We start from the raw sequence: 14,591 nt of genomic DNA, 5'->3' as shown, positions 1-14,591 counted from the left end.
CTAAGAAGTGTATAACTAATAATCCAGTTTGTCCATTCAGGGAGATAGCGCAGAGCAGGAGGAGGGCCTATACATCAGGATTGAGATCTGTGCCTCTGAAGCTCTGGAGCACTGGAGCTCAGCTCCCCAGAGTCCTGATCCTATCCCCTGGGCAAAATCTGGCGTCGGCCCACTCTCTGCCTGCGAGAGCTTCAGGAGCTCTCCCTCCCCTCACCACAGAGCTCAGAGTTTGGATGAATTTACCGCTCGCAGACACAGCTTTGTTCTATTTTGATACAGTCATGGTCTGTTCTCCATTTCTCTATTTGACTAGTTCACTTTTCCTCTTCCTCTTCACATCCTTACTCTCAAAAGACTCAGTACTTTTTAAGCATCTCTTAAGACATATAGAAAAATGAATGGTTTTTAAACGTCTCTTCAACAGGCTTTTTAGTTCTATAAAGAGCCATGACCAGTTGCAGAACCTAGGTTGTTCTTTTAGCAATGTTCTAGTTGAAAGATTATTTATTCTTATTTGAAGAATGTATTAATCAATTATATTTCATTTTGCTCCTGTTATAATTACTACTGGGTCATAACAACCTGCAGCCCAGCTGGCAGCCTCATGTTGTAGCCTACAGCACAGCATGTTATGTTACCAAAGTGAACCACTTTTGATTTTTGACCTTCTAAAATGGAACCAATGTGGATCTTCTGTCCCCACTCTGAGGAATCACTTTTGATTCCAGTTAACACCTTTATTATTATTTATGATCTTCATTCCTCTTTTTGTGAGGTTATCCATAGAAACTGTTACACAGCTGGATGTTACTATCAATTTAATTCACTTGTACACTGACCAAATCCAATTATATGTTTATATTTTACCTCTGATACAGTATGAGTCAACATTGAAGTACAAAATCCATAGATTGAGGTGGTTCAGGATTACAGGCCACACTCTCCTACTCTCAGTCTGGAGTTATACAGCATCTCTTTAGCTATTCAGATGTTCTGCTGTATTTAGCCCCTGACTTGTGTACTTGTCCTGACAATTCCAATGTTATTAAAAGAAAAACTAGTCTAATTGCATTTGATTCTGCTCAGCACAGAATTTAATGACAGCTGAGAATAATTAATTTGTTTTGGGGAAAGTGTTGTGTTTTGACCCACTTTGGAAAGTTGGCTGGTTTCTCATGACTGTTTGTGTGAACAATGCACCGCTCCTGAAAAATTCATTCTAACGGCCTTTCAGTTAATGCCAATGCCTCTCAGCATCTGCTGTCTGCAGTTTGGAATATACGTGAGAAAGGTCAATCACTCGTTCATAATTAAAGATCTCATCTTTTTTTTTCTTTTTTTTTTACCCCCGGAAATTTAAGGGTCTTTATGATCAACAAAATATTCATGTACTGTGAGTGTTTTTACCTGCTTTTAGGAGAGAGGTGCAGGATTAACAAGATAAAAAACATCCTGAGATTTGGCATGATAGCCTTGTGAGTGGCCTTATTTCCAATAAGCAAAAACAAAAGGGATGATAAATGATGAATCAAAAGAGATTTTAAATGTAATTTTGTTAGAGGAAGGCCAACAAAATGATATGAAAAACAAGGTAATGAGGGGGGAACATTTAGAATTTCATATGGTCAGTTTTACATTAAAATCAGGAAGTTACAGCAGATTTGGGAAACTAGTTCATAACATGTGAATTCACGCTGTATTTCTGTCCTGCAACTGTCACTCCTTCCTTTGGGCACCTCTTTGCTGTAGAGCTGGCCTTACAGATAAAGCAGAATGTTGCATAATAAGTAAGTTGATGCTCAAAGGACCCAAACAATGTTATGTAAGAACATTTAATGTCCTGCAGTGGACTGACATTTAGAGACACAAATCAGTCAGCACTTGTGTAATTTAACCATAATGTATAATGTAATTTATGCTTACCTGGTGATGTGGATCTACTGTAAAAGTAACTGGGACTTTTTTTCTCATGTTGTGTGCCATGGGATGTTAAAAGAGAAACACAAAAAGCAAAACAAGTGTATGACGTGCAAAATTACAAACATGTGTGAAATATAAATAATCTAAACAGAGATGGAGGAGAGAAAAAAACAAAGAACGCCCAAACATACAGTGTTTTAACAATAAAAGCTCTTATTTACATATGAGCTGTCAGACGGCAAAAAAAGTGTTAAGTACTGGCAGCACTCGAATTTCTTCCTTAATCATCTGTATGTATTCAAGTGTTGCTTTAACCTGTGAGTGAATGCCACTCAAGATTTACTTTCCATAATGATTTTAATTCCTGAGCGAAAAAATAAAATAAAATGAAAACAACTTGCTACATTTGGAATCCATATTCCAAGCTGCCATGGGCAACTGTGAGGGGTTTAAAGAAATCCATTTCAGTTCTATATCCTCAGACTGGAGGCCCACTGCCTCTCTGCTTCCTCTTCTTTAATTTCAGGACCTGCCTTGTGCCTTCCATCCTGAATCACATGAAAGTGTTTACATTCTCACATTCTTCAACTCCCCCGTCAGCAGCAGACATGCTAGTGAGGCACAGACAGAGACAGACAGAAGAATCAGGTCTACATCACAACGCTAGATCTTCATCAGGAAGAATGGTTTTCATCTTGGCCGCAAACTGGCCACCAATCACGACTTCTCATGCGGAATAGAAAATAGAAATCAGCTGATTTAAATCAACTATGATGGTTTAAGGAAAGATGATGAACTCAATTTAGTGACAAATAGGTATATCCATAAATTTTTCACATTGAATAGGTAAGTTAATAAAAATGAATGTGTCAGGTATCGACTATACTTCATAAATATTTATAGCAAATAAATTGTTTATGAGAAAGCAAATAGTGTGCAGGATTTTGAATAGCTATCCTGGATCCATTCATCCAATGCTCCTGTGCTTATGCCTCAATAATTTCATATGCAAATTCTTTATCTAAAATATGCCATTCATGGTGCCATATCTCCTATACACAAATACCAGCATTTTAAGACACATTTTTAACAAATGCTTTTAGGTTTTGGTAATTTTCAAGAGTATATTTTAATGAGATGAAGGATTTTGGCCACCAGAACTGGATAATAAGCTAGGAAAAGGCTGGATAACACTGAGGGTATCCAAACTAGGAGAATTTCATGGCAATGAAGTGACTCCCATGATGTATGCTACAGTATTTCACCAGTATTTCTCTACATCACCAAATATTATCTTGTTCTATAGTTCAAATTCATAGTCTAGCTGCAAGTTACTGGGTTTGAACTGCTATGACCTCAACTACATTTCCACCTTATTGCATCTGCCATATAACAAGTAGTCTTGACTCAAGATTCTTAACTGTCTCTTATGAAGAGAAGCAAGAAGAACTGCTGCCCTTTCATGACTGCTTTGTCTGACTACCAAGTGTGGTGTGAGGAATTTCCAGAGAGCAACTGCAAAGCTCTTCGTTATGGTGAAGAAGCAGATTTTTTTTTTTTTTTTTTACAATATTTTTTATTGAAGTTTCAAGTGCATTATCAAACTTTATATCGAATGTACAAACATTTTCATTCATATCCCCTCGAACAGCACTTATTCAGACAGACAAAGAAAAAAGAATAAATAAAATGGACAGTGACAACATACATCAAACTAATGGAGTAAAATAAATTAAAGCAGAAGTAAGCGGAATATTTGTGTTAATATAAGTCTTAAATAGTTATATCTTCCGACAGCAATCACTTACATGGAGTGTTTGGACGGAAACACGGGTCTCTCAGTCACTCTGCTCTGCTCTGAGCCGAGGAGAAAACTTTTCTCGTATCCTACAATTTTTATCCAATGAGGAGAGAGAACGGCATGCAGGGCTGTGTGTGCAGCCAAGGGATGCGCGTGAATGTGGTGACGTAGGGACGAGGACTGTTATGGTGCATTCAAGGCAACTCGTAACTCGTGTTTTTCCGACCTGTGAAGTCGTACCAGTTCGATCTGGTACGACTTCACGGGTCGGAAGTTACGAGTGGCCGTTATAGTGACTTTCACAGGTAAAACAGGTTGGAAAAACACGAGTGGGTTGCCTGGAGCGCTACAAAGTCGTAAGTCGTGACTTGAAGCTGTAATTTACGGTTTCAAAAGCCTGCCTGGAACGCAGCATTAGCCAAAACGACCGGATCGCTTACTTCTGCTTTAAATTAAATTAAATTAGAATAAGAGGATCATTTCATAACCTGTTCATTCAGTCAGTGTTAATGGTGAAGAAGCAGATTCACTGAACGTTGATTAAAATCACATTCATGCAACAATCTACGGAGATCTCATCAGGCTGCTTGCGTTGTCTCTACCAACTGTTGGAGAAAACACAAGCCAAGCAGCCAAGGACATTGACATCTCCTCCATTGTCCAAGCAGTATCTCCACAGCTGCTGTAAACACAAAACATGCTTTGAGTACCTAAAACAGCAAGTGATGAACATGGCTGGAAAAAATTATTACTGCCTACATGGTACTAGTGGTGTAGACTGATGGCCTGTAACCAAGCAATTCATACCAAGGGCAAAAGAAATGTAGAGTCTGATGAACCTACTCTACAGTCTTCTACATGGGACAGGCAGTACTGAATGAGTGATTTCAAACACAACCTAATCTCTCAGCTCTCACAGCCACCATGATGCGCTACACTGTAACCTCTTGACAGACAAATCCAAATCCACCAGGCCAATCTGACCCAATGGATTATAAGAATTTGGGGACCCAAATTGCAAACTCACACACACACACACACGTGATTCACAGGAAACAACGGAAACAACAGTGTTGTAGAGTATGCAGGATGTGGCAGATGTTCAGTGGCAGATCTATTAAACCAGACTCATTAGAACTATAAGTCCTATAGGGTTGACCTCTTCAGAATGATAACTCAAGTATCTCTACTAATTAGACCTTTTGCTCTGATCCAACCCTCCAACATGTGATGACCATGCAGCACTGTACCGCAGCCAAGACAACAGAATGCACTGGAATCATCTGGATAATATGTAATCAACATGCAATGGGGAAAAAAACACTTCACACCTGCACTCTAGACAATGATGCAATCTATCAGAAGTGCATGTCTGCCTTCCACCTGTCTTCTTAGCTTTGCACTACACATTGCTTGCGGTGCCAAGCAGGGGGAAACTGCAATCACAATCATCTCCTTTCAGAGCCGGAGCTCAGATTGGCTCTCCAGCTGTTCCCCCGGTTTCACAGGCCGCTGACACCGAAAGATCAAAGCAATATTAAAACAAATACCGGGATAATTTGTTTTCTCGCGGGAGTGTCTGCTGAACATAGGAGTGGAAATTATGGAAATGCATTTTCATACCTATTTCCTTTTCTGCTTAATGCCTCCTGAGAAACATTGAAGGCAAGAAAATGATGGAGAACGGGGGTTCGTCACTGTGTTGGGATTCATCTGATGACAACAACCAGACTTTTATCCTCTTTGTTGTTTGTTTTCCAATTACAATGCCCTCCGTGAAATCTAAGAAGCTTATATATGACAAACCAAAGATGCAGCTGGCAGTGGTTAAGTAAGAGTTGAACCAATTTCAAGGATTTTTCTCATGACTTCATCATGTGGAGTGGAGCCAGCGTGGTACAAAAAAGCTGACAGCTGCATTCATCCTGAAGTCTGTAAGCTGTGCGCCACGTTACCACAGTCATTCCATAGTAGCTATTCAAATCCTGTTGTGGACCCTGTGACATCTGCCTGGGACCATACATGCGTTTGAATTGAAGAAGACTGCCACTCAAATATCGTAAGGCAAACGTGTATTTTAAACGTGTAGAATGAATGTTACAGCGCTGCCTCACAGGATCCAGCAGTGAATTCATGCAAATTTATACAGTCTTGCTTTACAGTACATTTTTTGTATCACTTTTCCACAGAGGTTTGGTTTTATCTTTTCAGTTGGCCTTGAAACTACTTCCCATCATCCCTCCCTCCCAACCTCTCACCCATCGACTGACTACCATGGAAATATGGTCACAAACTGCAGCATATACAGTAAGTGGTCAAAACCACATTTTCTGAGGTTACTGTGACTTTGACCACCAAAATCGAATCAGTTCATCCTCGAGTCCAAATTAATGTTTTTACCAGTAACTCCGCATCTGAACTTTGAATCATTTTTCAATGCAATGTTGTGCACTTTTTTCAGAATCCCCTTGAGAACGCTCTGTTGTTCTTGTTGTGGGCTCTGCATGCAAAAAAAACAGCATTTATAAAGAGTTTTCCGAGCAGATTGAACGTCTCAGTGCTCCTGGAGAGGCAGGTATCACGGCGATTTCTTTCCATGTGTTTGTTTTGGTGAAAGTTTCCAGTTCAGTCACACTCCCCTGAAACGCTCTCTGCTGGGTGTGAGGCGACAAGAGCCCGACTGTTCGTCCATCTGTCCCGCGGTGTGAGCTCCCTGTGGTGCCCGGGTCTCTCTCTCTCCGGTGAGCCCCAACGTGCCAAGAAGATTTCCCTTGAATTACACACTGGAGACAGCCGAGCGTCCTCGGTCTGTGTTCATCACAGACCAAGCTGTTCCCTGTAGCTGATGGAGGCGGGAGGAGATGCTTTTGTGTTTCCGTTCGCATCGCATCTTTGAAATTTCTATCAGCTTTTTTTATCTGTTCATGCAGAGAGCCTGTTAAAAACTGTCATGTGGGAGTTTTTGCATGTTATCTTGAACTAACAGCCACTTTAAGATGCGCACAGCAGCTGGTTGTCTCTACTTCTACCAGCACAGGCAGAGAGCGCACCGTCTCTGTCAACCTGCTGCCTCTCACAGTGGCGATCCAAGACTGTGTGGGATCCCCAGCAAAGAATCACATCAAAGCTCACTGAGGAACCTGCCCACATGGAGACTATCTGTAGACACTACAGTCTCTTATCCCCTAAAAAAAACCTCATCCAACCGTAAAGGCTGTTTACAGATGTTACAGATGTTCCTTGAATGCCTCACATGCTTGTTTGTTTGTGTATTAGATCCCCATTAACTGCTGTACAAGACAGCAGCTATTCTTCCTGGGGTCTTACAAACATTTCTTTACACAGAGCATTCAACACAGATCATCACCATTCGTACAGAGCACAACAGCAACACAAAACATACAAAAGATCACATCTCATTTACAAACTGTAGAAACAGAAATCATGCGTTGTTTGTGACATATGCAACCATCTCTGATGGTCAGAAAGAGACTCCTCCTTGTATAAACAAATCCCTGTTTAAAAGAGGCTGCACTACCTTCTAGCATCAAAAACCTTGGCAGAGTATACCATTCAACCATCGCTCTGTAATAAACTGTTTTTTATTTTTGCATTTGTTTTACACAGGGGCAACAGGAAACGACCTTCCGAAGACTGCCGAGTAGAATAGTTATGACTGTCAGAAAAAAAATACTAATTTATTGTAAATAATTGCTGGGTTTTTTGTTATTAAATCATTACATGAGACAATTGCAGTTGTCTCCTGAGTGCCACTGCCTATGTAGGCTGAAGGGGGAGGTCACAATTCAGACATGTTCTCTGACATGCTTTCTCACATGTGAACCATAACTAGACACCAACTACAGATTACATCACTGCAGCAGTGCAATAATGTCTTTATGGGGAGGTGTGATGGGGGTTTATAGAGAGTAGAATATATGAGTGACCACTGAGGGCCCTTTATTCCTGGGGTGCGCCAGGTTGTAGTGCACAAACAAGACTCTGTGGGATGCCCAGCAAACAGTGACAGACTGGCCATAGGGCAATATGGGCAAATGCAAGTGACCGAGGTGGCTGCAACGAAGAAGCAACGGTGTTGATGTGCCCCCCCCAAAAAATAAACCAACTCTAAAAGACTCAATAATTTGGTGGTATAAAGGCACTGTGTATAGCTCACTTGTGTAATGTGTGACCTCTCTATCAAAAATGGCATTGCCTATTTTTGGTGTAAGTCCGTCACTGCCAGCAAAGAATGACATCAAAGCTCACTGAGAAGCCAATCTGCTGACACCACAGTCTCTTGTTTTACCCTGAAAACCTCATCTACTGTATTAGTCAGTGGACCAATTTACAGATGTTTCTTGAATGCCTCACATCCAGATCATTGGGGGATGTTACAATTTGCAGTTGTCCCCTGAGTGCCTACAGTATGTAGGCTGAAGGGGGAGGTTACAATTCAGACATGTTCCCTGACATGCTTTCTCACATGTGAACCATCACTAGATACCAGCTACACCTCACATCACTGCAGCAGTGCACTGCATAATGTCTTTATGGGGAGGTGTGAGGGAGTTATAGTTGCCATATGAAAATGTGTTCCACCCTTTATTCCTGGGGTGCCCCAATCATTTGCCTTGGCTGTAGTGCACCGATCTCTAACGTTGCTATGGATTCCATTTTTTATTTGTTGGTCTAATGAGAGCTCATAGGTAAAGACTAACAGCACATTGTTCCCTCTGCATTATGAGCTGAAATCACCAACCTCCTATTCTAATCAATATCATAAGACTGGGTCCGTGGTTGGTTAAAGCAGAAGTAAGCGGAATGTTTGTGTTAATATAAGTCTTAAATAGTTTTATCTTCCGACAGCAATCACTTATATAGAGTGTTTGGTCCGAAACACGGGTCTGTCAGTCACTCTGCTCTGCTGTAAGCCGAGGAGAAAACTTTCCTTGTATCCTACAACCTTTATCCAATGAGGAGAGAGAACGGCATAAAGGGGCGGTCCTCTCTGTGTGTGCAGCCAAGGGATGCGCGTGAATGTGGTGACGTAGGGACGAGGACGGGGACTGCTAACTCCATCGGCTGACAAGAAGTTAGCCAAAATGACCGGATCGCTTACTTCTGCTTTAATTTCAGTGTGACTTAAAGGGATAGTTCAACATTTTGGCAAATTGGCCCATTGCCATAATCCCTATAGATTTAGGAGTAGGTTCGTTACCTTTAATTGTTGGTGCAAGCTATTTTTAGAACGGCGGAGTAGAGCTGCAAGCTGCTCAGAGCTACCCTATGGAGGCTAATGGGATTTCTTGGTTTCCCTCATCAAACTCATCAAATACACAATTCAACAACTCCAAAATGCTCTTGTGGTCAAGTTGTGACCTGCACACTCACAACGCTGTGAGATAATAACAGAACGTTACGAGACAGAGTTGTTTTTGAGGTAAATTCATGCAAAACCGCTGATGCGCATTGCCTTCGTGGGCAGTTTTTCAGCAAGCAGACTCTATATTTTCTAAAACAACTCCGTCTCGTAACGTTCCGTTATGATCTCATAGCGTGGTGAATGTTCAGGTCACAACTTGTCCACCAGAGCGTTTTGGAGTTGTTGGATTGTTTATTTGATGAGTTCTGAGCTCCACTGTTCTAAAAATAGGCAACAAACCTACTCCTAAAACTATAGGGATTATGGCAATGGGCCAATTTGCCAAAATGTTGAACTATCCCTTTAAGTAACAGTTATCATTTAGGAACATACTCTTATCTGAAGTGTGTACTTCCACGGAGCCATGACTGACATAGTTACAGTTTGAACAACTGAAGTTTAATCTGTCATGAAACGCAAAGTCAGAGCAGAGAGCCAGACAAAGAGGTGGCAAAACGTAACACAAGCTCTAAGCTAAACCTTCACCAATCACGCTGTGAGCACAAGACAAACACCCACTGTTCTAAAACACGCCATGTGCCTTTTATCTGCGTCGGTCCCTGCAGCAGCTGCAGTTCAGCCCCAGGGCACTTTTATATCCTGTTGACATGTTGCTTTTGATAACAACATCCCTGCTGGGGAATCCAAACAAAATAAGATAATAGCAATCTACCATTCAGTGAAGGCTATGTGTCCACGGCTGTGTTTACACTTATAAGAGTGTGGGAGTACATGGGGACAAATGATGTTGAAGAAGATTTTTCTGAGCTCTGAGTCCTGTTTCAAGTATTTGGATGGGTTCACAGATAGAGAGAGTATCACTGCGTAATCTGATGAGACCTTTGGACATGTTGGTCTGAGAAACCTTATCACTGTGATTACAGGAGCTCTGAAGTGATTAACATCTGAGTGGTAGAAACTCAAGGGGATCAACAATGTTAAATACACATTTAAAGTGCCACTTCGCTATTATATACTACACCAGTATTAGACTATGCTCACCTTTATGTGATTAGAGATAGAGAGTAATGTTGCATTATTCAGTTGAAGGCGGTAATCATAGATTATAAATATGAATGAATGAATAAATGACATAAAATATGCGTTGGACTATTTGTTGGCTGGAAGAAGTGACTATCTGGACTCTCCTCTGGTTGTAATCTAATAGAATATATTTCAAGATTATAAAATAACTAATTCTGGCTGTAGCTTCATAGAAATCAAACTGAGTTATATCATTCGTCTAATCTAATCATTTCCCAAAATGTTGAACTATCCCTTTAAGGTAGGGTAAAACAAAGGTTATATTGTAACCCTTAGTTACATGAATGCTGCACAGACTAAAGATTAATGTATTTATTTGTGTTTACTTGTTAGGCTATGTGGGAAAAACAATCACTGAAAGCTGATCCGGCTGTATAAAGAGCTGTTTGTTTTTCTCAAAACTAATTCATCTAGCTCTAAATATAGAACAAAATTGAGGTGCTGATCTGAATATGTACTTCCTCACAGTCGAGTATATTTATAGAAATAGTCGTTGAAACCAGAGTAATGTTCTTGGAGAAACCAAGTTGAAATCATTTTGAAACTTTGTTGAAAGTCTTCATCTAATTTTCAATTACACAGGAAGACAAATGTGACATATTTGCATGTTCAGCTCATCCACTATGAATAATATTACTGTCACTGTCAATATTACCGTATACTGTCATTTCCTGGAATTTTAAAAGACTTATTTGTATCTTGGAGCAGGAGGAGGTGACTGTTGGCTCAGCTTATTGTTCACTGAACTGAAAAAAATGTCAAAAGCAGAGCGACCACTCTATTTTTGAAATGGCCGATCCCCAAAAGGCATGAAATCATACAAAAATGACATGATACAGGTAGAGAACTGAGTTTAACCTATATAATATTCCAACATCAATGTGTCATGAGGCCAATTGTCGGTCCACTCACACCTGCATTGTAATGGATAGACTGAGGGGGTGAGAAAATGAATAACTGCATAACCCCCAGCGATGCATGTACATTTATTTCTCCTTCTAAGCCCATGGGAGGGCAATGTCACAATTGTCCTAATTTCCCATGTTCTGCAGTTGGTTTTAATGGCTACAGGATACTGGATATAATGAGACAGGCACAAAGTGGCATATAGCAAGGTGATTTGAATTAATCTCAGTTCCTCAGAGAGAAACTATTGTTTCACACAACTAATGTGGCTCCAGAAATAGCAGTGTCAGTTAGTTAGTTAGTCAGTCCGCCGGCCCATTAGTCTGTCAGTCCAACACTTCTAGAGTGACAGTACTATTATCGATTAGATATTGTCATTATATTTAGAACATACAGAAAGTGCCAGTGCCATTCTGCCCTACAAAGGCAAAGTGCAGTATCTGTAAAAATGCCAAACTGAGAAAAACTGCTTTTTGTGTTTTTCATTGTCAGGTTTAAGCATCAAATTATGAATAACTACCAAGTCTATAATTGATTAGATAAAGGTTGACTGAATTAAATGTATTTTGTAGTTTGTCTTTCTGACCAATTTTGACCGTTTTATGGCAGATACTGCACTTTTGTCTTGGTTTTGGTGCAGATACTGCACTTTGGCTTGGTATTACTCCAATGGAATTATAGAGTAAATTCTAGAATGTAGGGAGTACAGTACTCTTTGCAGATACTGCACTTTGCCTTGGTTTCACAGTGTTTTTTTGGATGGACAGCAAAATAAAAAGACCAATAACTATGGAAATTTTAGCAGTACCAATATCAAATTCCACCAGATTGAAGAGAATATGCCACACTTTTGATTGAAAAATTGAAAAAATGCAGATACTGCACTTTGCCTTTGTAGGGCAGCATTGATCCACCACATTTTCACTTGATTCCTATTCTGAGAGAAAGAAAAGAAAGGAAAAGGCAAGGCAAGGGAATTTTATTTGTATAGCCCGTTTTTACAAACAGTTTGTCTCAAAGGGCTTTACACAGCAGCATGACAACATCCTCTGCCCTTAGACTCTCACATCCACTGAGGAAAAACTCCCAAAGAAGTTTGGGAGCAGAAAAGAAAAGGCATGTAAACATCTCATGTTAAATTCCAACACTAGACATTAGTTGCTCCTCAGTCACTGATGCTGTAATTATAATGTAGTTTTGTCATCATGTATCAACACTGTTAACTCAGATTCCTCCTGTTGTGAATCACATCTGCTACTTGCAGTGCAGTGCATGCTTAGTGCACATCAAATCAGACAGGCAGCTCCACCCAGTTGAAAACACTGCTGCTCCAGTCAGACCAAGACAGTGGAACACAGCCTAAATAAAGTCCTCAGATCTTTGGCTTCTTATGTAGCAAATATTTGACTTGAGCACTGTACTGCTGAATCATAAAGCACTCAGTGGTTTCCAGCCAGAGAGGTCTGTTAACTGTCACCATGGTCAAAACTACTAAGTGCAACATCTGGAGGAAACTCCCAGAAAACTTGAGGTCTGTTCCAGCTCTAACCTCTTAAACGGAGGCAAAAGCCTTCATGTCTGCATTTGCCTTTAATAAATTAGATCAGGGACGTCTTGTCCTGCACTGCACTGTCACTGCAGTTTATTTTTAGTCTCCAAAGTATTCACTTATATTTGATTTTAGCTTATTTTTGTCCTCTTATTTTGTCCATTGTGTCTCTTTCTTTTCATACTGCCACACATTTCCTCCTTATCTCTAACTTTTATATCTTCCTGATTCATCTCTTTGTACATTCTGTCAGTCACATCATCACTTGGTAAAACAGACTGTGGTGTAGAAAGGTGCTATTGTTGGCGACTGTTGTCAACCAAGAACAGATACACTGCACCTTCATCAATTTATAATCATTCATTCTTTGCATCTCATTTGATCTACAGTGTGTACAGAATTTATTCTAATTGACTATGCATCTACATTTTGAATACATGCTCATGTATTTTCAGCAAAGTTTTAATAATTTTATAGTGTATACTGCAATTGATATTGCAGTTGATATGCAATTGATATGCAGCAATATTTTCCTTTAGAATAGATGATGAACACTGGACTTCCATTAAAGATGCCACAAAACATTGCAACTGTAAGTAGAGCTGAGGCTGAGCTCACACAGCTTAAATAAAGTCTGATGACAATGAGAAATGTTGCGCCACCCTCAGGTCAAAGTTTTCTCGTCATAAATCCATCATCCTCCTCACCTGAGATGTTCCCCACTAGAAGAGTCTGCACTTCTAGTTTTGTTTCCTTGTCTTACTCTGAGCAGGACCGCAGCTTTCAGCTCTAAGGTAACACAGCAACACAAACACAGCTCCATCCTCTTCGCAGCAAGTACAAAACACAACATAAATGCATGCGGAGGTCGTCTGCTATGATCGATATTAAATGTTAATATTTACACAGCCATATTTGTGGCATATTCAAAGTGCCATGAATAATTGAATCAAGTGGATCCACTCGACAGATAGACTGTCCTCAAATGGGAACACCATTTGTCCTGCCGATAAATCATTCATCTAACATGGTACGTAACGTGCGCTTCACGGACACAGCGGACCATCACATGTCCAGGCTCACACTCACTCACACACACACACACACACACACACACACACACACACACACACACACACACACACACACACACACACACACACACACACACATACACATACACATACACACAGTGTTAATATGTGATTCAAACGACTCGCAGCTTGACCACGTGGTTTAGTTTTGCAGTTGTCAACTCATCGGAGCAAAGCAGCCAACTTTACTTTTACAAAGTTTTGCATCACATTGAACACGCAGAGAAAGTTAAGCGTCCGGGGTTACAATCATGAAGACATGAGTCCCACTCCCACAGCAGGCTGCAGGAGCCACGAGGCGGTGTCCGGCAACAACCGGCTCTCTTACCTTCCCGTCATCCGAGTATCTCCGGCTGTGCTGCGCTGCTCCTGCGCTCTGGTTCATGTTTCAGCACCTTGGAGAGCTCCGGCGAGGAGATCCTAACTCAGGTCCTTCCGATTCGGAAAAAGAAATGCAGCTCCGAGCGGTCACCCACACACACACATACACACATACACATACACACACCGACTGGTCCGACGCAGGGAAACTAGTGAAGTGGTTCGTTTGGAGTCGTCTTCTCCTCTGTGACACGCATGGCTTCTCAGCCAATGATGCCTTGCGCGTAAAGACTGCTGGTGCGCCAGCTGTGAGTGGAAGCGGGCTGTTCATTCATCCGGCAGTAACGCTGCAGCCAAGTTAGCCCTCACTAACCCACATTCAACAGAACGGGCTATGAACAGTCTGGCGAAAAATAAATAAAGGGCGATGAAGGGCTTTAATCCATCCAAAAATATGTTTTTCCTTGTAAATCCTAAATATTTCCTAGACCTGAGGTGACAGTTGTTGGCACTGCAGGAATTAACCTTTTG

General features: G+C 40.8%; 1 protein-coding gene across 1 annotated transcript in view; it reads right to left on the bottom strand.

Moving 5' to 3' along the window:
- The window catches only part of LOC146964652 (inactive dipeptidyl peptidase 10-like), a 204,040-nt gene extending 189,749 nt beyond the window's left edge, over nt 1-14,291 (bottom strand). Inside the window, exon 1 of the mRNA XM_085765420.1 lies at nt 14,068-14,291. Coding sequence (XP_085621546.1) covers nt 14,068-14,124 — 57 coding nt within the window. The 5' untranslated portion in view covers nt 14,125-14,291. The remainder of the gene's footprint in view (nt 1-14,067) is intronic.
- Nucleotides 14,292-14,591: the final 300 nt, after the last annotated feature.

This window comes from Trachurus japonicus, chromosome 21 (assembly GCF_045865225.1).
Source record: "Trachurus japonicus isolate A0001 chromosome 21, Traja_1.0".
Taxonomy (NCBI): Eukaryota; Metazoa; Chordata; class Actinopteri; order Carangiformes; family Carangidae; genus Trachurus; species Trachurus japonicus.
The sequence above is the reverse complement of the archived record's forward strand: the minus strand, read 5'-3'. Positions and strand labels throughout refer to the sequence as shown.